The sequence below is a fragment of the Oryctolagus cuniculus genome, chromosome 7 (assembly GCF_051225735.1).
Source record: "Oryctolagus cuniculus isolate XC-2025 breed Fujian yellow rabbit chromosome 7, ASM5122573v1, whole genome shotgun sequence".
NCBI lineage: Eukaryota > Metazoa > Chordata > Mammalia > Lagomorpha > Leporidae > Oryctolagus > Oryctolagus cuniculus.
The window spans coordinates 79382954-79407151 of NC_142873.1; the positions used below are offsets into that span (position 1 = coordinate 79382954).

Sequence of the window (24198 nt, forward strand, 5' to 3'; positions counted from 1 at the left end):
AATAAATGTCTCATTTTGGTACGTTAGACTTCGTGCAGTTGACTGCCGAATTAAATTCAACTTGAAGGGAAAGCACCACTGACTCATTATATACATTTTGCATCATTGCACTGTAAGGTCTTCCCTGGGTGTGTGGGAGAAGTTTCTGGACTAAACCGGCATGTGTATGATGGTGAGGCCTTCTCTCCTCACCCAAACCTTTCTGAACAGACATTCCCATTAGTTTTCTTATTTTAGAGAGATTGTTACTTGCCATATATTTGCCAGATGCCATATGAATAATGGGAAAAGAAAACTACTTAGGTTAATAATGCATTTTGTAGACAAGGCCACTTTGACCATGGCCTTGTCTAAAAATGATCAGAGTCAGTGAACTCAGGGGGCTTCCATAGCCTTGGCAGCTCATGACAAGAGCCTAGGGTGATTACTGATGCCATAAACAAGAGTGTCAATTTGTTAAGTCAACAACAGGAGTCACTGTGCACTTACTCCTCATGTAGGATCTTTGTCCTTAGTGTGCTGTGCATTGAGATTTAATGGTATAACTAGTACTCAAACAGTATTTTTCACTTGATGTTTCTGTGTGGGAGCAAACTGTTGAAATCTTTACTTAATGTATGCTAAACTGATCTGTATATAAAGAGAATCGAAAATGAATCTTGATGTGAATGGAAGGGGAGAGGGAGTGGGTAAGGGGAGGGTTGCGGGTTGGAGGGACGTTATGGGGGGGAAGTCATTGTAATCAATATTCTGTACTTTGGAAATTTATATTCATTAAACAAAAGTTAAAAAAAAATAATGCATTTTGTAAAGACACACACACACCTGTCTTTTTGTGTTGAATGTGTCACACTCATTATTCACTACAGTTGCTGTATAGCCATTGGATGCATCCACCTCATTGGTGACACAGGAGCCAGAGGAAAGATGACCCACTTCCTGCATTTCACATTTTTCTGTCTTTGTGCCTTTTTCAGTTTGTGGCACCTTTATTTCATTGTTGGAGTGTTCACACTTTAAGCTGTTCAGGTTTTGATTTCGTTCAATGTGTGGGCTGAATACGGAGGTTTCCTGTATAATCAGTTCTACTAAATTCTTAAAGATGCCTCCAGAAAGTATCACATGTTGAGGAGGCTTTTGGTAATGCTTGAATGAGAGGTAGCTGAGCACAAATAGGATGCACTTGGGTGAAGTGGGAAGGGAGTGGAGGGAAGGGAGAAAGGCCTCTGATTGGTCAGGAGAAACTTCACTTTTGCATAATAATAAGGGATTTCAATGTTTTCTTTGAAAGTAATCATACGTTTTAAGTAGGAGTATAGGTAAGGTTTACAAAAGACATTTTGCAAAGGTTGAGGCTCTGTAGTTGGCAACTCTCATAACCCCAAAGATCCTGTTCTCAAAAGCCAGGAAAAAGCAGTCTGTTTCCAATTATGTATCCCAAAAACTGGTAAAATTAAGCCAAGAAAAATGATCATTTGGGAGGTGGGTTGCTTTTTTGCAGAGGGTAAAAGAGAAAGGACTCTGAACTCACATTTTAAAGAATCTGCTAGTTTTTCTTTATGGCTTGCTGTTGGAAATTAAGAAAAATTTTAGGATTAAAGACTGTATCCTCCTAGGGGCCACTGCTGTGGCATAGTGGGTTAAGCTGCTGCCTGTGATGACATAGGCATCCCATATGGGTGCTGGTTTGAATCCCGGCTGCTCCACTTCTGATCCAGCTCCCTGCTAATGCACCTGGGAAAGCAGTGGAAGATTGCCCAGGTGTTTAGGCCCCTGCATCCACTTGTGAGACCTAGAAGAAGCTCCTGGCTTCTGCCTTTGGCTTGGCTCAGTCCCAGTCATTGCAGCCATTTGGGGAGTGAACCCAAAACGGATGGAAGACCTGTCTCTGCTCCCTCCCCCGACCCTGTAACTCTTTCAAAGTAAACAGATACATAAATAACTCTTTTTTTTTTTTTTAAAAAAAAAAGACTTTCTCCTCCTTAGGTTCCTTTTTGTTTCTGAAGCAACTGGAAGAGCAGTTGGGCAGCTCCTGCTGATGCTGAGGGGTGTAGGCCCAGTGTTCAGAGCCCCACTTATGTTTTTAGTGAGGCTTCATGCTGACCAGTGCTGGGCTAGGGACTCATGGCCCCAAACCTGGTAGTTGATGCTATGGTTTTCTTGTTAGGCTTTTTCACCATGAACACAAATGTAGGCCCTGGTGCTGAGCAGTGGGGAGAAGCAGCAGGAGTTGGTGTGAGCAGAGCGTGGAGGCGGGGATCTGAGAGGTCGGACCTTGCGTAGGTGAATGTGTTGTCCTCAGCCTGTGTCAGAAGCAGCAAGCCTCTCTGAACACCTGCCGCTGCTTTCAGGATTAGTGGGGCCGCGAGACCTGGGTGTTAACTAAGAAGTTTCCTTCCGGGCCAGTACTGTGCTGTAGTGGGCTAAGCCTCCACCTACAGTGTTGGTTCGTATCCTGGCTGCTCCTCTTCTGATCCAGTTCTCTGCTATGGCCTGGGAAAGCAGCGGAGGATGGCCCAAGTGCTTGGGCCCCTTCATCCGTGTGGGAGACCCGGAAGAAGCTCCTTTAGATCAGCCCAGCTCCGGCTGTTGCAGCCATTTGGGGAGTGAACCAGTGGATGCAAGACCTTTCTCTGTCTCTCCTTCTCTCTATCTCCACCTCTCAAATAAATATATCTTAAAAAAAAAGTCTTCCCCCAGCAGAAGCTCATATTTTCCGTTTCTCACACCTTACACCTTCACAAGGTGTTGAATGGGACCCTTTCCTGGGCTCTTGGTTCTGTTCTCTTCTCACCTACTGTTGACTTCTCAGCCTGCTCCCACGCAGGCGTGATGTGGCATGAGAAAAGGTGCAGGGGCCACAATTCCATGCTGGTTTTCTTCATCTGCTTCGTTCTTGCCTTGTTGCACCTGCTGCTTTACTCTCCTTTTCTCCCCTGGTTTTATTTTCTTGGTTTCCCTGGAAAGGGTCTCTGGGTTTTCCACTTCTGTTTCTGCTGTCTCCTCAGTCTTGTTTTCAGTGGGTCCCTTGGTGCATCCCTTGAGGTTCTGTTTTCCTTCTCTCTTTCTCTTCCTGTCGTACAGTTCTGAACTTCAAAGGCAATGTATGCTAGAAAGTCCCAGCTTTGTCTCATACCCGTATTTCCAGCAGCCCTTGGCCTGTGCCGCCTGGTTGCTCTGTAGGTCTTTCTGGGAAAGTTAACTCCAGCAGCCAACATATGCCGACTCTGGGGTCCACAGGCTCATCTCCTTTATGTCCCATGTCAGTCTGTCAGTCAGCGGCACCTGTTACCAAGCTGCAAGCCTGAGTCATGCTTCACTGTCTCCTCATTACTTCCCTGAGCTGAGGAATCCCAGTCTCGTCATGTCTTACCTTGAGAGGCAGAGACAGACAGAGGGCTCTTCCTTCTGCTGGTTCACTCCCCAAGTCTCCAAAACCAGGAGCCAGGAACTTCATCAGGGCCTCCTCTGTGGGTGGCAGGGGCCCAATTACTTGGAAAAATCTTCTGGTGCTTTCCTAGGCTCATTAGCAGGAAGCTGGATAGGAAGCAGAGTAACTGGGACTTGAACCAGTGCTCCAGTATGGGGCAGTGGCATTGCCACTGTGCTACAACGCTGCCCCTAGCACATCTCTCCAGTTGGCATTTTCTTCTCTGTTTCCAAGTTATCATCTCACCTGGGCTATTGGGTTCACCTTCCAGCTGGTTTTCCAGGCTTTGGCATCTCTCTCTAAAATCATTCATCCGTTATCCTTGATACCTTCTAAAACTGATTCTTTGGTTTCTTGCATTTGAAAAGTCTGCCACTCCATTGTCCTTAGCATGGACAGCGTGGTGGTTGTCAGTAGGCCTCAGCCTACTTTTTCTTTCCTCCAGGAACCTCACTATGCTTGTATGAGTCCCCTGTGGTTTCCCAGGCACCCCGTGTTCCTTTGCTGCACATCCCTCCTTCCAGTGTGACTTCCCTGCCTCACCCTGACCCTTCCCCAAGGTGGTCCGCTTCTGTTATTGGAGGCTCTCACTGATGTCAGCTCCTCCAGACTCCTCCTGGCAGGTGCTGCTTTTGCTAGCTCCTGAGAGCTGTTTTCTTCCTCTGGCCAAGTCTTATCTGTTTGTATCCTGGGTGTGTCGCATACATCTGCTCTGAAATATGTGTTGTCAAATTGAATTCTCCGACTCAGCTTCAGTTCAGTTAAAGCTTTGGGGAAAACTCAAACTTAACCACCATTCTAGATTATAGCTACAGAAAGGATGCAGGAAAACAACTGAGAATCGAGGCGTTTAGGGTTAGAGTAGGCCTTTTAGAAATAATCATGGCCAGCGCCATGGCTCACTAGGCTAATCCTCCGCCTGCGGCGCTGGCATCCCGGGTTCTAGTCCTGGTTGGGGCACCGGATTCTGTCCCGGTTGCCCCTCTTCCAGGCCAGCTCTCTGCTGTGGCCTGGGAGTGCAGTGGGGGATGGCCCAAGTGTTTGGGCCCTGCACCCCATGGGAGACCAGGATAAGCACCTGGCTCCTGCCTTCAGATCAGCGCGGTGTGCCGGCTTTAGTGTGCCGGCCGTAGCAGCCATTGCGGGGGTGAACCAACGGCAAAAGGAAGACCTTTCTCTCTGTCTCTCTCTCTCTCACTGTCCACTCTGCCTGTCAAAAAAAAAAAAAAAAAAAAAAAAAAAAAAAAAAAAAAAAAAAAAGGAAAGAAATAATCCTAAGTCTCTCTGAAGATGAGAACAACCAGCGCGGTTAGGTGAGCTGCCCAGGGCCATGCAACTGGTGGGCAGTGCTGCCTGCCCTGTCCCTCTGCAGTCCAGTCTTTACCCAGTAGCCAGCAGGCCTCTGATAGAGCCTAAGTCAGATCCCATCATTCCTTTGCTTAACATGCTTGACTGTTCCTGTCTTTCTTAGAGTAAAAGCTGCAGTTCTTACAGTGATCCAGAAAGTCCTGGACAGCCAGCGCATCACTTCAGGCTGTTACCTTTCTTCTCGGCTCACTCTGCTCCAGCTGCCTGATCTGCACTGTTCCCTGAGCAGGTCAGACATGCTGTCACAGGGCCTTTGCATGTGCTGTTTCCTTCTCTTGGAATGTTTCTTTCCTGGATATCAACATAGTTGACTTCCTGTAGATCCTTAGGCAAAACCGAGAAACCAAACTAAACCAAAGGCCGACACACATGCTTCCTTTGCTCTTCTCTGGTGCGTTTTCTTAGAGCATTTATCCCTATCTGCTGGGTCTTGGTTGTGGTCTGTCTCCAAACTACAATGTGAACTCCACGAGGGCAGGGCTTTGTATGTTTTGTTCCCTGTTGAGTCTCCATACCTAGCACAGTCTTGGCATGGAGCAGATGCTTGATAAATACTTGTGGAATGAATCAGTGAGTGAGCAGAAGTAGATTTTATGGGTTTCTGATAGCTCCAGTTAACTGTACACTCAGGGCATTAGAAAGGGAAAACCATTAGCTTGTCTGGAAGAATGAGAATCTGATTTTTAAAAGCCTCGTGTAAGACCTGTTAGACGAGAACCCTGATCTCTTTTTAATTGAGCGACTGGGGCCTCTCCCCAGCCTTACAAGTGGTTTGGGAAGACTCCCATTTTGCCTCTAACAGGCAGGGGCTTGCCGCGGTTTCTCTCCACCTGTGGTTTGCCCTTTAACCCCTTCGACTACAAAGATGAAAAGTAAACACAGCATTAAAGAGAAGCGCTGCGGCGGGGAGGGGATGGGGCAGCAGGCAGAGTTTCCCTGTGGCCCCGACATCTGCCCTTGGCTCTGAGCCCATCCCTCTGGGAGGCTCCCAGTACTTTCTAGAAGCTGCTCTGCTTGGGGGCTGGGCTCCAGGGAACAGCATTGCATCTTCCAGGCCAGATGAGTTTTGCTTTGATGTTCAGATGTCTTTGGAAAGACATGTTGGTTTTAGGCAAAAAGGACATCAGAGAAAGATTCTTTTAAAAGTTCAATTACCATCTTAATTCTGAAGTGACGTTTTAACCCTTCCGGAGAGAGAGGATTGAATTGCGATTCCTCCTTACTTCAGTCAGCGATGCCGCTGAGGAATGAGACTGGTGGGACCCGGTGCTATGAAACTAGACTTACATCCAAGGGCGAAGGAACCACGTGTGAAGAGTGGGATCGGAGCGGGTAGTGGTTATAGGGCGTGAGGAGCATGATTTATATTGGTGTAACATTCAGGTTAGGGTACCTTGCCTCTACCAAGATAACATCCCTGTGGCTCCTACAGGGCCCTCCTCCCCAGGACAGGAAGCCCAACCAAGGGAGTCGAGGGCTTGGGAGGAAGTTGTTGGCCACGTGTAAGGCCAGTGGGTAATTTTGCCACAGTGTTCAAAATTATCAAATGGGAAGCAGAATGAACAGTGACTACTTAACGTCCCTAGCTGTCACTCGCTGAGCCCTCCCAGCACCACGCGAGGTATTAAGTTCTTGCTATGTTATTAACTCACTTGGTCCTCATAACACAACCCCGTGAAGGAGATAGAATCATCATCTCTACTTTGCCCATCAGGCGTGGAGGTTTAAGTAAGTTGATTGTAATTATAGGGTTTAAACCTAGGTGGGCTGTGGGGGTCCCATACTTTCCAGTACGTTACACTGCAGTCAGTGCCTACATCCCCCAACCCCTTGGGATGCTCTCTCCTCTGGGCTTTTGCACTTGCTAGTCCCACTGCCTGGAATGCCTTGCCTTCAGATAGCATCCAGGCCTTGTCCCTGGGGCTGGCTTGGCGGTGCAGCAGGTTAAGCTGCTGCTTGAGATGCCAGTATCCTATACCAGAGTGCTGGTTTGAGTCCTGGCTGCTCTGCTTCTGATCCAGCATCCTGCTAGTGTGCTTTGGAAGGCAGTGAATGATGGCCCAAGTGCTTGGGCCTCTGCCACCTGTGTGGGAGCCCTGGGTGGTGTTCATGCCTCTTGGCTTTGACCTTGCATCTCTCTCTCCACTCTCTCTTTTATGAGCTTCATTATTTTTTGCCGTAGGACTTCCATGCCTTGATATGTATTTTTTCTGTCTCCCCTCCCTCCTTCTTTGCAGGTGAACTCCATGAAAACAGGGATGTATTTAGTTTACTGTTGTGTGCTCAGCTCCCTGAACAGTGCCCCACATATGGTAGATACTGGTGAGTGTTTGTTGAGGGAATGAATGAAGCAGAATAAAACTGATCAAACCTTGCCACCATGGTTTCAAGACAAAATCATTTGTTCCTTGTGTCTGATCTTGTCAGACTGTCCACTGCCAGAATGTGACCGTTCATACAGGGTCTCTGGTGTCCACATGGTTTTGTGACCAGCTGTAGAGCCAATATTTCTTTTTTTTTTTTTTTCCTGGGCAGTCAGTTGCCTCTGAAGCAGCTCCTGTTTGCAGCGGTAAAGAGCACAGGCTGTAGAATTACATGGACTTGGGCTCAAATGCTGGTGCTGGGAACTTTCTAGCCTGGGACCTTGGGATTGCTTCACTCTTTTTTTTTTTTTTTTTTAAGATTTATTTATTTATTTGAAAGGCAGAGAGTTACACAGAGAGGAGAGGCAGAGGTTTTCCATCTGCTGGTTCACTCCCCAGTTGGTTGCAACAGCCAGAGTTGCGCCAATCTGAAGCCAGGAGCCAGGAGCTTCTTCCAGGCCCGAGGACTTGGACCATCTTTTACTGCTTTCCCAGGACATAGCAGAGATCTGGATCGGAAGTGGAGTAGCTGGGACTTGAGCCAGCATCCATATGGGATGCCGGCAGTGCAGGCGATGGCTTTACCCGCCACACCTCAGTGCCGGCCCCTGCTTCAACCTTTGGAGCCTCACTCTTCTGTCTCTTTGGGTTGTTGAGAAGACTGAATGGGAAACTGTGAAGCACACAGTAAGTGCACAGTAAATGGTGGTCAAGCTGTCTGTGGGGTCAGAAGAAATCAAGGAGTTAGCCTGAAATAAGACCACGAGTGTGGGGTACAAACACTGAACAGCCCCAGAATAATTACAGAGCAGCACGTGGACAAGTCTTGGCTTTGCTACTGACTAGCTGTGTAACAGTGCATCAGGTCTTTGAGTCTTTCTAATTCTTGGTTTGCTTAGCTGTAAAATTAAAGGGTTGGAGTAGATATCTAATTCTAACATTCTGAGTTGGCTCTGAGTAGGAGATAACATGAAACAAATTATTCCCAAGATGTTAAAGAGACAGTGATATAGTGGGCTGGGATTAATCAGAAGTGGCTTTGGGGAAGAGATGAATTCTTGCACTTCGAAGAATAGTATAAAAAATGGCAGATTTTGATCAAATGAGTAGATCTGACCATGTTCAGGTTTTGTGTGTGCTTGAATTGCTATAAAGATACTGCCTTAATCATTTTTCTGCTTATATATATTATATATTTAATACCACTAATATAGTCAGTATTTTATTGACTGTTATATTATCAAGTTGAATGTTTTTCTCAGATAACAGTTTCCAGTATTGCTAAATTATTCCTGCTAGCCATTATATGATCATGCATTTCAGATTTCCACAAGTGTGTTTAAGGTCTCATTTTCTATGAGGGCTTTAAGATAATGAAAATTATAAGTAAGGTATAAAATGGAATACATTCTGATCCAGTGTCTTACTAGAGATGAGGAATATAAAGACCAGAATGTTGTCTGAGCTTGTAATTAACACTGATGACAGAACTTCTGCCTCTTGTTTTCTTGAGAATGTTTTCAGTTCTTTTATTATTATTATGATTTAAAGATTTATTTGTTTATTTAAAAGGCAGAGTTACAGATAGAGAAGGAGAGACAGAGAGAGAGGTCTTCCATCTGCTGGTTCACTCCCCAAATGGCTGCAGTAGCCAGGGCTGGGCCAGGCTGAAGCCAGGAGCTGGGAGCTTCATTTAGGTCTCCCATGTGGATGGCAGGGACCTAAGTACTTGGGCCATCATCTGCTTTCCCAATTGCATTAGCAGGGAGCTGGATCAGAAGTGGAGCAGCTGGGACACGACTGGTACCCATAAGGGATGCTGGTGTTGCAGGTGGCAGCTTAATCTGCTATGCCAGAGCCTATTAGAATTTTGTTTAAAGATTTATTTATTTGAAAGGCAAAGCAAGAGAGAGAGAGAGAGAATGAGAATGAGAAATATCTTCTCCCTTCTAGCCGCTGGTTTCATCTAGGTCTCTTACATGTTGGCAGTTGCCCAAGTACTTGGGCCATTTTCCATTGCCTTTCCAAGCACATTAGCAGGATGCTGGATTGGAAGTAAAGCAGCCAGGACTGAAATTGGCAGTCTGATGTGGAATGCGGGTTTAATCTGCATCACAACACTGGTCCCCTTTCTTTATTTGAGAGGCAGGGAAGGGGTAGGGGAGTTAGTGTGAGAGAGGGAAACTGCTGGAGCTGGCAGTATGGCTTAATGGGTAAAGCTGCCCTCTGTGACGCTGGCGTCCTAAATGGGCACCGGTTCAAATCCTGGCTGTTCCACCCCTAATCCAGCTCCCTGCTAATGTGCCTGGGAAAGCAGTGGAAGATGGTCCAAGTACTTGGCCCTTGCCATGCATGTAGGAGACCTAGGAAACTCCTGGCTTCTGTCTTAGACTTGGTCCAGCCCTGGCCATTGCAGCCATTTGGAGAGTGAACCAGTGAATGGAAGATCTCTTTCCCTGTCTCTCCCTCTTTTTCTTCCTGTAACTCTGCCTTTCAAATAAATAAATCTTAAAAAAATATAAAATTCCAGGGCAGGCATTTTGGCATGGTGGATAAAGCTGCTGCCTGCAGTGCCGACATCCCATATGGTTCGAGTCCTGGCTGCTCCATTTCCGATCCAGCTCTCTGCTGTGGCCTGGGAAAGCAGTGGAAAATGGCCTAAGTCCTTGGGCCTCTGCACTCATGTGAAAGACGGGGAAGAAGTTCTGGCTCCTGGCTTCAGCTTGATGCGGCCATCTGGGGAGTGAACCAGCAGAAGGAAGACCTCTCTTTCTCTCTCTGCCTCTGCCTCTCTATAACTTTGCCTCTCAAATAAATAAGTACATCTTTAAAAAAATGCAAAATTTTGCTATAAACTACTACTTATATTATCTTGCTACTAGTGGTTTGCAAGTCTAAGTGTATTTTAACCATAAAACAGCAGTGACTACTATTTGTTGAAAATGGACTGTGTAGGGTCAGGTATTGCTTTAGATACCACCACATATTCTGTTTCATGTGTTGTAATCAAAGTATTGTCACCATATGGCAGCCGAGGCAGTAGTCAGCCAGCCAGATTTTGAACTCCCAAATTTAGTTCTGTCTGCATTCTAGCTTTAAAGTAGACACTCTCATAAGATGATAAGCAACAGACATATTGGAAATGTTAAATAGAAAGAGTGACTCTTAAAGTATCGCAGAAGTGGCTAAAAAATCCTACCTAGTTTGTGAATTTGAAATATATATATATATATGTATTTATTTATTTAAACAACCTTGTGGGTTGTGCCCATGCCCAGCCTGCCTGTTTTGCTGTATTTCACTTGGGAGTGAGGTCTGTGGCGCTTGGGCTTTTAAGGACTGACTGCAGTCCTTCTCGGCCACGGATGCCAGGGCCAGATGTGCTGAGCGTGCTCCGAGCCAGGAGGCCCGCCCTGGAGTGCAGCCTGAGCGGCGCAGGGGGAGTGCAGGCCAGCCTCGAGCCTCAGCTCCCACCCCAGGAGCCTTCTGCCTCCCTTCCACTGGCTTCCCGTGAAATTCTTGACTAGTGCACGTAAGTCTTGTCTTTTCCTGGCACTGGCTGGCAAAATGTGTTGGGACCTTGATTAACCTTAAGGCCCCAGGATAATAGATGTCTTTGGTAGAGACAGCCTGCTAAGGAGACATACGCCCAGCCGCCCGTAGTTCTTGCGGCAACCCTGTGATGTAGGGAGGTTTCGTTACGAAGGAGAAATCCCGCACCCCATTCTGTTTGCACCTGCATCCTTTTCCACCTGATCTGTGGCTGTAGGACCCAAAGTGGCATTCCATGTGCCCAGGCCTCCTCTGTGCTCTAATTCAGTATCCATGGAAATCTCCCCAACCCCAGCTGATTGGCTGCTTCCCTGCTTGAACCCCTTCTTGAATCCCGCTCTTTCCCTTTTGGCCCTGCAGCCCTGCTCCCTCTGGTGTCAGGGCCCTGAACTGCTGCCTCTCTCCATTGTCCTTGCATAGCCTCAGGTGGCTGATAACTGCTCCTCCCGAGCTCTCACCATATTGTGCAATTCCACCTTTCCTTTAGAGCTCTTATCCTCTTGTGTAATTACAAACTTTTGATTATTTATCTCTGTATGCGGACAGGATTTTAAGCCCAAGGGGGACAAAGAACGTGTCTCTTTGCTTGATCAATACATCCACATTGGCTGGCATCAAGTTAGCAATGAACAAAGATTTGTTGAGAGAAGAAAGGAAGCTCGGGAAATGAAATGTCTTGCCTGAAGTAGTAAGTGATACTACCTTTACTGGGATACCAGGATACTTGAGAAAGTTGGTGGCGGATGGAATTAAAAGTTTGTTTGGGTACAACGAAGTCTTGAAATTCGTGCATAATGAGGGGGCTTCAGAAACTTTGTGGAAAACGTGTATTATGAAGAAACTGCACGGATTTCAAAATTGTCCCACGTCAAAATAAATGTGTCTTTTACTTCCATTTTCCATAAGCTCTTAGTGCCCTCCACTGAGCTCTGCCAGGGCAGCACTTTTGGCTCCTTTGTTCACTGTTGTACTCTTGGCTTCCTGGACAGGGCCTGGCACACAGTAGTAAATATTTGCTGAATATCGATAGTACTTGGATGTGCATCCAGAGATTTCTTATCCAGATCTAGGACTTGGCCTTCTTGTGCCAAATTTGCCAGTAAACGGAGATTGGGAATTATCCAGTTTTCCTGCATAGTGGAGAAATCTGAGAGTTGCTATTGTGCCTCAGGAAGGCGGCTTTGCTTTCTCTGTGTACAGGTTTTAAGGGCATCCAAATGTCATCAGACAAACAACAGTATCTGTTCTACATCCTGTACACCCCTCGTGTACAGGCTGCCAAGCTAGAAATCAATGTCATCCATCCTGCCTCTGTTCTGATCCCCTGAACAGCATACTGACTGGCCATCAGAGCAGCTCCTGCACCAGCTGTTATTTTACCATTTGCAGAATTCACAGCGTGTACTTCTCCAGAAAGTTCACTTAAATGTAGCCTAGAAACATTTTAATGGATCTGTTAGAAAACTGTTTTATACGTAAGGTACCAGAAACTCAGGTGTTGTTTACTATTTGGATTTGGGCGATGGTGATTTTTCAGTTCCACCCAATATATCTCTGTCCTTAAGACCTTCACATTTGTTGACTATTTCCTGACTCTTCCGTACCCCTCCACAAGTGCGGGTGAAATAGGGTTGGTGTTCGAGTATGGCAAAGCATAGATTTGTGCTTCAACTTGCCCTTTGCATTTTCAAAGAACTTTATTTATTATTGTTTCCGTCCTTGGCCCTGAATAAAGTTACAGTTGTGGTCAGTGATGCTGTGTGTGGAGAGCATATCAACGATGTGGAAGGATTCTCCTTCCCTTGGAATGAATGTTCTGTGTTCCGAGACTGACTACTGAGAGGGAATGAGGCCCAGCTTGTGGCGAACCTGAAGCTGGGACGCGGAGTGGTGGTCATGGGAAGAGACCCAGTTCTGAGCCTTGACCTCTGCCCTGTTATTTGGGGCAAGCACTGGTCTTGGGTTTTCGGGCTCTTTGTCTTTAAAATCATGTTGTTGTCTTCCAACTTTTGAGCACTGTTGATGTACTCTTCAGCATGTTGCTTACAAGTGAATCACAATTTGGTTATGATTTCACCTCATCTCATGTAGATAGTTGTGCATGCTAGCTTTTAGGGAGTAGTAATTTTTTTCTTACTGTCTCTTGGCTTACTGTCAGACATCCATTTTTGTCGCAATTTTCCTTAAAGATAGAGCAAGATTTGTTCTCCAGAAACAAACAAAAAGCCTCAACTCAGGGAATAGTGTTCCCAATCAGTTCCTTTTGAACGTTGGTTTAAGCATGATTGCTTGTAAGGATCCATCTGTGTGGGATTCTTTTCAGCTAATCCTGCACGTACCTGAGGGGCACCCGGCAGCTGGGGCCCTCGTGACCAGTTTAATGACTTCAGAAATAAGCACAGGGGAACTCTGAAATGAGCACGTTCATCTATTTTTGATTTCCATAAGCCATTAAGGGCTCACTCAGAATGTTCTTCTGTTAATTTGTGGATACTAAATGCTCTCAGTGGGACACCTTGCTGAGAGGTGGACAAGAGGCTGTTCCACAGTAGTCCCCAAATTGTGCTTTCATGACCTCAGAGCACCCTGTGGTTACTTCTGAAGAAAGCATTTGGCTCATAAGGTCCAAAGAGACTGAGTGAGCTGAGACCACAAAGCCAGCATCAGGGGTCCCTGGCCTGTGCGCCCTGAGTGTGAAAGAACCCCCCTAGAAGAAGAGAGTTTGGATTTCCCTAGTTGGGCTTCCAATCTACAGCTTCCCAGCAGCCTTCAGCCGCGAGCATTCCTCTGAGCAGGGAACTGGTCCCCAGGCCGTGTGTTTGGACGCCCACGTGTGCAAGTCTTGGCGAGAAACGGAGCTCTAGCCAAGGGGAACGACACGCTCCCTGGTTTCCTTCTCCTCGCGTTAGGATGCTGTCACCACACTGGACAGATGAGACAGAAACCTTCAGCAGTTTATTTTCATCTGACCAAGTCACACTACGGATAGCCTTTTAAACCCAGAGCAGAAAAAGCACTGCCTTTGTTAGAAACAGCAGCGTGGAGTTTCAACTTGTCTTGGACTTCCTCGGAGATGTTTTCGGATCCGGTGTGAACTCGCTGTGGTTTGCCTTTGGGCACCAAGCTGTTTGGCTTGGCTCTGTTATATCTGTAATTGCTGCATTTTAATAATTGCCCAATATTCTTGTCAGCAATTTGCAGTCTATATTTTTAATAGAATCATTTGCCTTTCTTTTCCGCAGGCTCCTTCAGCCCCGGATTAACGCGGCTCAGTCCCGCAGACCCTCTGCAGCGGCGGGCAGGGGGTGACGCAAGCCCATTAAATACCCACCCGGCCTCGCGCCGCTTGTGATCCTGAGCCCCATACAAATCCTCTGGGAAGCCATCTTCTTCCAAGAGCTCCTAGAGCTTGCTTGAAAACACGTGCCTGTAGCATTTGCCGAAATAGCATATTATTTTGGAGAGTTCTTCCCTGTCAATTCATACAGGAAATCTTTTTTTTTTTTTTTTTTTTTTTTTTTTAATTTGAGAGACAGAGACAGTACTCCCATCCACTGGCCTATCCCCCAAGTGGCCTGGGCTGGGCTGGGCTGAAGTTGGGAGCTGGGACCCCAACCCGGATCTCTAATGTGGGTGGAAAGGACTCAATTTCTTGAGCCATCACCACTGCCTCCCAGGATCTGCACTGGCAGGAAGCTGGAACTGGGAACTGGGAATGAGACTTGAGCCCAGGTACTCCAGTGTGGCACATGGGTGCCTTACTTAACCACCAGGCCAAATGTCTCCCTTGGAAATCCATTTTTTTTTTTTTGAAAAAGGGGAAAAAGTGAGCTAAAGTCTCTTTACTGTTGTTGAGTCTTTAAGTTAACAGAAGCTTTCCATTTATCTGAGGTGATGTGCAATTATGATGATAATTGAACTCAAAGACATGTTTGAAGACCATATCATGGCTTCCAAATTGTCTCTCTAGCTTTGTCAGTTTTTGAGACAAGACCATTGTGCCATCAGCAAACTTGTGCTTCTGCACGGCTATATATATATATATATATATATATTTTTTTTTTTTTTTGACAGGCAGAGTGGACAGTGAGAGAGAGACAGACAGAGAGAAAGGTCTTCCCTTGCCGTTGGTTTACCCTCCAATGGCCGCCGCTGCAGCCGGCGCACCGCGCTGATCCGATGGCAGGAGCCAGGTACTTATCCTGGTCTCCCATGGGGTGCAGGGCCCAAACACTTGGGCCATTCTCCACTGTACTCCGTGGCCACAGCAGAGAGCTGGCCTGGAAGAGGGGCAACCGGGACAGAATCCAGCGCCCCAACCAGGACTAGAACCCGGTGTGCCGGCGCCGCAAGGCGGAGGATTAGCCTAGTGAACCGCAGTGCCGGCTGGATATATTGTTCTTTTAGTGGTTCTACTCTGTAGTGTATGTCTCTTTTTTTGGTCTGCTATAATGTTTATTTTGCAGTAAATAAGATTTAACTGGTTTTACAGTGATAGCTAAGAATTATATAAGTAACTACATTCTAATATTTTCTTTTTTTTTTTTTTTTTTGACAGGCAGAGTGGACAGTGAGAGAGAGAGACAGAGAGAAAGGTCTTCCTTTGCCGTTGGTTCACCCTCCAATGGCCACCGTGGCCGGCGCGCTGCAGCTGGCGCACCGCGCTGATCCGATGGCAGGAGCCAGGTACTTCTCCTGGTCTCCCATGGGGTGCAGGGCCCAAGCACTTGGGTCATCCTCCACTGCACTCCCTGGCCACAGCAGAGAGCTGGCCTGGAAGAGGGGCAACCGGGACAGAATCCGGCGCCCCAACCGGGACTAGAACCCGGTGTGCCGGCGCCGCAGGAGGAGAATTAGCCTAGTGAGCCGCGGCGCCTACATTCTAATATTTTAAAAACAGACTTATTTAAAAGGCAGAGCTACAGAGAGGGAGAAACAGAGATGGGGGTTGGGGAGAGGGAGAGAGAGAGGGGTGTTTTCCACCTGCTGGTTTACTCCCCCAGTGGTCATAAAAGCCAGGTTTGGGCCAGGCCAAAGCCAGGAGCCTGGAACTCCATCCAGGTGTCCTACATAGATAGCGGGGGTCCAAGTACTTGGGATGCCTTCTCCTTCCTTCCCAGGCACATTAGTAGGAAGCTGGATCAGGACTTGAACTGGCATTTAGGTATGAGGTGCTGGCATCACGAGCAGTGGCTTGACCTGCTGTGCCGTCACACTAGTCCTGTACTGATTTATCAGTGTAAATATCTCAGAGATGGGCAAGAAGAAAATGGCTTCTTGTGTGCTAGGCACTGTTGTAATTGTGTGTGTGTGTGTGTATAAATAAAATAAATCCTCAGAACAGCCTATCCTACCATAGTATAGGTTCATTCATGAAGTGTAATCTGCATAATCCCAGCTCCCATTTGATGGGTGGTAGGAGGACCTGGACAGAGTGCTAACTTCCATCATTGTCCATGTTCTACTCTAACTAAGCTCTTAATCAATGCCATATGCCAGGATTGAACCACAGTGCCTCTTATGTGTGTAATAATTTTAAAACATTTCAGAAATTATTTTGTTAAAATGATTTGAGAGAGAGTGAAAGAGTAAAAGAGGAGAGAGAGCAAGAGTGATAGAGAATGAGTTCTCATCTACAGGCCCACTCCCCAAATGCCTTCAGCAGCCCTGGGCTGAGGCTAGAGTAGGGAGCTGGGAACTCAGTCCAGGCTGTCTAACTGGACAGGAATCCAATTATCTGAGCCATCACTGCTGCCTCCCAGAGTCTACATTAGCAGGAAGCTGGAAACAGGAACTGGAACTGGGAATTGAACCTAGGTACTCTGGTGTGGGTCATGGGCATCTTAACCTCTAGGTTAAGTGTTACCCCTAAGAAATTCTGTTTGAAATTAGGACTTTATTGTTAGTATTTCTAGACAAGTAATATCTGTACATGTACAAAACCCGAAGGGAATGCGGTGAGCTCCTGCTCCCTCCCACCCCTGTCCCTCAGTCACCTTCCTTCCCTCCTCCTGGGCAGTTAGTGTTGAAACTGTGAAGAGCTTGGATCACTGCGAGGAGTGAGCTAAGGACATTTAGTTAGAAACTCATTTTACTATTGTTGTTATGCTGTTTTTATGCTGTCTCCTACAAGTGCCCCGGCTGGCTTTGTCTCTGAGGTTAGCAAGAAGCCCTTGTGTGTGGTAGTTTCTGGGTGAAGGTGACCAGGCTGCAACCTGCCATTTGAGATGGGTGCTGAAAGCTTACCGCCTGCTTCCTCCCAGGCTTAGAGCATGCAGGGTCTTTGCACTTTTATCCAGTTGTTGGATGAGTTTTATTGCAAATGAGGGGGAACCATTGCTGGAACGAGCTAGGTGTGCATTAAACGCTTGCTGAATCAGACACCTGTGAGCTGTGCCAGGCTCAGAGTGTCTAAACAATTGAACTGTTAGGGCCAGGGAGAAATTTTCTTCCTTCCTTCCTTCCTTCCTTCCTTCCTTCCTTCCTTCCTTCCTTCCTTCCTTCCTTCCTTCCTTCCTTCCTTCCTTCCTTCCTTTCTTTCTTTCTTTCTTTCTTTCTTAAGATTCATTTATTGAGCCGGCGCCGTGGCTCAATAGGCTAATCCTCCACCTTGCGGCGCCGGCACACCGGGTTCTAGTCCCGGTTGGGGCGCCGGATTCTGTCCCGGTTGCCCCTCTTCCAGGCCAGCTCTCTGCTATGGCCAGGGAGTGCAGTGGAGGATGGCCCAGGTGCTTGGGCCCTGCACCCCATGGGAGACCAGGAAAAGCACCTGGCTCCTGGCTCCTGCCAGGATCAGCGCGGTGCGCCGGCTGCAGCGGCGGCCATTGGAGGGTGAACCAACGGCAAAAGGAAGACCTTTCTCTCTCTGTCTCTCTCTCTCACTGTCCACTCTGCCTGTCAAAAAAAAAAAAAAAAAAAAAAAAAAAAAAGATTCATTTATTTATTTGAAGGAGTTATACACAAAGAGAAGGAGAGGCAGAGAGAGAGGTCTTCCATCGCTGATTCACTCCCCAGTTGGCTGCAACGGCCTGAGCTGCATTGATCCGGAGCCAGGAGCCAGGAGCTTCTTCTGAGTCTTCCATGTGGGTGCAGGGGCCCAAGGAGTTGGGCCATTTTCTACTGCTTTCCCAGACCATAGCAGAGAGCTGAATTGGGAGTAGAGCAGCCGGGACTCAAACCGGTGCCCATTTGGGATGCCGGCACTGCAGGCAGCAGCTTTACCCACTATTCCACAGCTCCAACCCCAGAAATTTTCAAGTTAAGCAAACCACCTCCAAACTCTCATTCAAGACTGAAAGGGCCGGCGCTGTGGCACAGCAGGTTAACTCCCTGGCCTGAAGCGCTGGCATCCCATATGGGCACCGGTTCTAGTCCCGGCTGCTCCTCTTCCAATCCAGCTCTCTGCTATGGCCTGGGAAAGCAGTAGAAGATGGCCCAAGTCCTTTGGCCCCTGCACCCATGTGGGAGACCCAGAAGAAGCTCCTGGCTCTCTCTGGCTGTTGTGGCCATTTGGGGAGTGAACCATTGGATGGAAGACCTCTCTCTGTCTCTACCTCTCTCTGTAACTCTTTCAAATAAATAAAGATAAATCTTAAAAAAAGAAAAAAAGACTGGATAGGAGCTGGGTAGAGGCCTCGATCCTGTAGAGTTACCAGAGTCCGAGTGAGACAGAGGAAAGGCTTTTTCCTCTTTTATTCTTTTTAAAGATTTATTTGTTTGTTCATTTATTTGAAGGGCAGAATTGCAGAGAGAAAGGGAAAGAAAGAGATTGTCTACCTGCTGGTTCACTCCCCAAATAGCCACAATGGCCAGGGCTAGGGCTGGGCCAGGCTGAAGACAGAAGCATGGAACTCCATCCAGGTCTCCCACACCAGTGTCAGGGGCCCAAGTAACTCGGTCATGTTTTGCTGCTTTCCCAGGTCAATTCACTGGGAGCTGGATCAGAAGTGGAGCAGCTGGGATTCGAACTGGTGTTCCTATGGGATGCTGGTGTTGCAGGAGGCAGCTTAACCCCCTATGTCACAACGCCGGCCCCTTTTTTCTTTTTAAAATGTCAGCAAACAGAGAAATAAGAACTTTGCCTTTTTGTGGTTCTGTATTTTTTCAGATAGGGTCTTGATGTAATTTAATTTGATCCTTGTGATAACCCTGTCATTATAACATTAGAGTGAGTCTCTAATCAGAGCTATTTGTGCCTCCTTGCTGGCAGGAGGGACCATGTGTATCAAGTGTCACTGTTGACTCTAGGACCACGGCTGAACGGCCGATGTTCTGCTACAATATGCCCTGAGTTTCTTCTGTATTCCTTACTCTCCCATATAGAACTGAAGGGTTTAAAGTGTCAAAAGTAAGCATGTGATTTGTGAAAGTATTTACCATAAAAACCTTTTGTAGGTAATTACCACTCCTACTGCTGTTCGGCATCTATGATACATTTCTCTCTGTTTTTATTTTTTGAAGATTTATTTATTTATTTGAAATGCAGAGAGAAGAGAAAGATCTTCCATCTGCTTGTTCACTCCTCAAATGACTACAGCAGCCAGCGCTGGGCCAGGCTGAAGCTAGGGAGCCTGGAATACCATCTGGGCCTCCCACACGGATGGCTGGGGTCCAGCACTTGGGCCATCCTCTGTTGCTTCCCCAGGCTCCTTAGCAGGGAGCTGGATCAGAAGTGGAGACCAGGACTCAAACCAGGGCTCAGATAGGGGTTGCCAGTGTCACAGGTGGGGCTTAAGTGACTACACCACAATGCCAGACCATATGATAAATTTCTTACCCGTTTCAGAGATCCTTCATTTACCTTTAATGTGCACTTGTTTATGAAAGGAAGTTTCTGCATTCAGTGTTTGGACTGAAATTTGTTTACTTTTATAGGCAGCTTGGAAACCGCGACGAAGGACTGCGAGGCCATTGCGGATTCGTGAAGACTGTGGTTAGGCAAGGTGGCCGTGTGAGCGGCGCTGCTGGAGGAGCAAAGATGACTTCCCGCTACGTGGTCGCTGTGTTTGCCCTCATGAGCTCCTGTGTAGCCACGGCAGGTAAGCTGCGTATCGTCAATTGCACACTCATTGTATTCTTTCTGGGTGTATCCTTCCGTCCTGTCTTTACTTTGGAAGAATTAAGTCCATGTGGAGTTAATGTAAAACTTGAGTTGTGTTCCTTAGGGAAATAGAATATTTGACTACTCCACAGATACATGGTATGTTTGCCTGTGTTACATTTACCAGGCTGGTGTGTAATATTCCAATGGCAGTGACACATATATCTAACTACTTGTCTATGTTGAGACTGGCAGAAAAAAATATGCTACTAATTAATTCCAGTTCGTTTTGTTTTTGAGTAGAATATACTTACATTTTTGTTCCTAAATAAGGGTTTCAAGAAAGCCATTTTATACTTTTTTTAAAAAAGATTTTATTTATTTATTTGAGAGGTCACAGAGAGAGAGAGGGAGAGACAGGGAGAGAGGTCTTTCATCTGCTGGTTCACTCCCCAGATGGTTGCATCGGCTGGAGCTGAACTGATCCAATGCCAGGAGCCAGGAGCTTCTTCTGGGCCTCCCACACAGGTGCCGTTCTACTGCTTTCCCAGGCCACAGCAGAGAGCTGGCTCAGAAATGGAACAGCCAGGACTCGAACCGGCACCCATATGGGATGCTGGGACTGCAGGCAGAGGCTTAGCCTACCATGCCACAGTGCCGGCCTCTGATTTTATACTTTATTACAAAATAAATAGGTCTAGGCAGAGGTGATACTCCTTGCTTGGGTGCATTTTTTTTTTTAGTTAAAAAGTTATTTATTTATTTTATTTGCAAGATAAAGGAGAAAGGGAGTGAACTCTCATCTGCTGGTTCATTCTCTAAATGCCTACAACAGCTGGGGCTGGGCCAGGCCAAAGCCACAAGCCCAGAACTCCATCTGGGTCACCCACATGAGTGACAGGGACCCAGCTGCTTGAGCCATCACTGCTGCCCCCCAGCGTGTGCATGAGAGAAGCTGGAATTGGGAGCATGGCAGCAGCTTTACCTCAGTTACTCTCAGATGGAATGTGGGCTGCTGGCCCCTAATTATGTCTACTTTACATACTTTAATATGTAATTTTTTTTTTTTTTTACAGGCAGTGGACAGTGAGAGAGAGAGAGAGACAGAGAGAAAGGTCTTCCTTTTGCCGTTGGTTCACCCTCCAATGGCCGCCGCGGCCAGTGCGCTGCGGCCGGCACATCGCGCTGATCTGAAGGCAGGAGCCAGGTGCTTCTCCTGGTCTCCCATGGGGTGCAGGGCCCAAGCACTTGGGTCATCCTCCACTGCACTCCTGGGCCATAGCAGAGAGCTGGCCTGGAAGAGGGGCAACTGGGACAGAATCCGGCGCCCCGACCGGGACTAGAACCCGGGGTGCTGGCGCCGCTAGGTGGAGGATTAGCCTAATGAGCTGCGGCGCCGGCTAATATGTAATTTTTGAAAAAGATTTTATTTCTTTTTTTGAAATAATTACACAGAGAGAGGAAAGACAGAGAGAGAGAGATAATCCATCTGATTGTTCACTCCCCAATTGGCCTCAATGGCCAGAGCTGCACCGATCCGAAGCCAGGAGCCAAGAGCTTCTTCTGGGTCTCCCACGTGGATGCAGGGGCCCCAAGGACTTGGGTTTTCTTCTACTGCTTTCCCAGGCCATAGCAGAGAGCTGGATTGGAAGAGGAGCAGCTGGGACTAGAACTGGCGCCCATATGGGATGTTGGCGCGTCAGGCCAGGGCGTTAACCCGCTGTGCCACAGCGCTGGCCCCAATATGTAATTTTTTAAAAAGTAGAGAAATGCACCCTGCTTCCTGTAGGCCATCAGAGCGCAGCTGGCCATGAGAAGCCTAGAACGTGGTTGGAATGGTGTTGCTTAAGTCAGAGTATCCAGTCCCCCACACCAGCATCTTCGTGTTCTCTGTCAAGGTTGCTTAAGAAATTTGGAAGCCCAATTTGCTCTATTTCGTTATAATTTGCTTTGTGTCTATTCTATAATGAGCTATATAAAACTGATTTGTTGGGCCAATTCTGGAAACTGGCAGGTTTCAACAAGCAAAGCATTAACTTGAGAAATGATTAGCCTCTTGGTTTTGGCTATTGAATTGCACATACAGAGGAGAGTGGTAATAATTGCCATGTCTTGAGATTGCACCACAACCAGGCACTGGGCTGAACAATTATAAATATAAAACTGAATCAGGATGGTCTTATTTTACGAGCTCTCTTAAGCACAGCTCTGAGTTAGGTGCAATTATTTTTGCTGTTTTATAGATGAAGGAATGAGATAGGGAGAGATGAGGTAATTTGCAGTGTCATGGGGCTGGGGAGTGGGGAAGCCAGAGTTTACATCTGCGTCCTAACCTTGTGTCATACTGAAGAAGCCGTACCACATGAAAGACCAGTAGACTCAAATCGGGTGTCACAGGCACGGGCCGAGCGGAAGCCACCTGGCTGAAACGGCTTGTGAGGTTGGAAGGGATGATGTCCTTTTTGTTACCGATGTCTTGAAAGAAAGTTGCCAGATTTTTGTTTTTTTCTTTAAATTCTATTTTCATTTTATTTGAAAGATAGAGACTGAGACAGATACGCACGTGCGTGCGCGCGCGCACACACACACACACACACACACAGATATCTTGCATTTGCTGCTTCATTCCCCAAATACCCGCAGCCATTAGGACTGAGCTGGGCTGAAGCCAGGAGCCTGGAGTGCCATCTGAATGTCCCATAGGGGTGAAAGGGACCCTCGTACCTGAGCCATCATCTGCTGCTTTCCAGGGTGCATGTGAGCAGGAAGCTGGGTTAGAAGTGGAGGAGCTGGGACTCGAACCAGGCACTTGGATATGGATGCGGTGTCCCAGGCAACAACTTAACTGCTATGCCACACGCCCACGCTCAGTTTTTGTTTTGAATATCAGTGTGTGAATCTGAACTGCCCACTCTCTCTGTCACTGTCTGTCAGCAGTTTCATTTTGTCTCATTATTGAAGAGTTATTTTGCCTTTAACTGTGCCTTAAAATGGAGCTTAATTAAAGTCTTTTTAAAAAGTAGTGGAGTGGAGGGGGTGGAGAGGGAGAATATGAATATGATGGATGCCTGCTAGGAAAGAGAACGTTTGCTGTCATGGTGATGAGATGTGGAGTTGTCCCAGGTGGGTACTTATCACTGGTGCCTGGGTTAGACCGAGGAAGGGCCTCCATGGGCAAGCGGATGGTGGGATGGCTGTCTCAGCACTGATGTAGTGGAGAGTGAACAGTTTTGCTTAACCCCTTGCTTACTCTGCCCAGCCATTGGGGAAGTGCTTTATTTCTGCTGTGCTCGCACTCGAAGCTTTGTGAGCTGGAAGGAGCAATACAATTACTGACTTTATAACACGAGGCCCCTGGCACGTAGCACAGAGGTAGGGGTGGCTTGTTGGTGCAGAGGCTTTTGAGTGAAGAAGGTGGGTTTTTGAATGAAGTAGGCACTGGTATCCAGCAGCTTTCTGGATGGCCTCAGCAAACTTTACAAAATGCTTTTTGGGTGTCAGAATGAGTTGTACCTCAGAAGATGACAGCATAGTGAGTGCTTAGTAATAACTGTGCCGGACCACATTCCGAGTGCTTCACCTGCGTTAGCTCATTTCATCCTCATAACCACCCCAGCAAGTATCGTACTTTGACTACCCCTGGTTTATAGATGAGGACATGGCAGTACAGAGAGGTTAAGTAACTTCCTCAAGGTCACACAGCTAACAGGTGGCAGAATTAATCATAAACTCACTTAGTCTAGGTGGAGATGGAGAGTTTGAACCTCTATACTATAAGGCAGTATTAATCTGAAAGGCGCTTGTTTTTGAAAGAATGGGTTTGCTTTGAGCCTCTTGAAGCATTGAATACATCACTCACTGAGCCTTTGCTAAATGAAAAGCGTGGCACCGATCACTCAGAACCATACAAAGAAATCTCAGTTTCATCTCCTCTCTCGAGCTGGCTGTACTTTAGTTTGGCTTATAATATATCGCCATATCACAACATAACCAAGGCAAGGCAAAGGCCAAGTAGAACCCCAGAGAGCCGGGAGGGGCCAGGAGGGGAAGCTGTGGGTTGGAGCAGCCTGGCAGGGCTCTGTGGGAGCTGTGGGACTTGCGCTCTGCGTCGAAGGCCAGGCAGAATCTGCAGAGGGGCAGGTGCCTGGTGGGGGCGATTCGGTGCTAGCCACTCCCCCCTTTATTTTAAAGATTTCTTTATTTATTTTCAAGTCAGAGTTACACAGAGAGAAGGACGGGCAGAGAGAGAGCGAGGTCTTCCATCCGATGGTTCACTCCCCAATTGGCCGCAATGGCTGGAGCTGAGCCGATCCCAAGCCAGGAGCCAGGAGCTTCCTCCGAGTCTCCCATGTGGGTGCAGGAACCCAAGGACTTGGGCCATCTTTCACTGCTTTCCCAGGCCACAGCAGAGAGCTGGATTAGAAGTGGAGTAGCTGGGACTTGAA

At 47.3% G+C, this 24198-nt stretch overlaps 1 protein-coding gene across 3 annotated transcripts in view; it reads left to right on the forward strand.

The window, feature by feature from the left end:
• The window catches only part of TGFBR3 (transforming growth factor beta receptor 3), a 216895-nt gene that overhangs the window by 7595 nt on the left and 185102 nt on the right, over positions 1 to 24198 (forward strand). For 2 of the 3 annotated variants that reach the window (XM_008264892.5, XM_070078049.2), the window contains exon 2: positions 19588 to 19751. In XM_008264892.5, the coding sequence (XP_008263114.1) occupies positions 19691 to 19751 (61 nt within the window). In that variant the 5' untranslated portion in view covers positions 19588 to 19690. Of the gene's footprint in view, positions 1 to 7035; positions 7121 to 19587; positions 19752 to 24198 lie in introns of all 3 variants that reach the window. The other variant, XM_008264894.5, reaches the window with a different exon arrangement.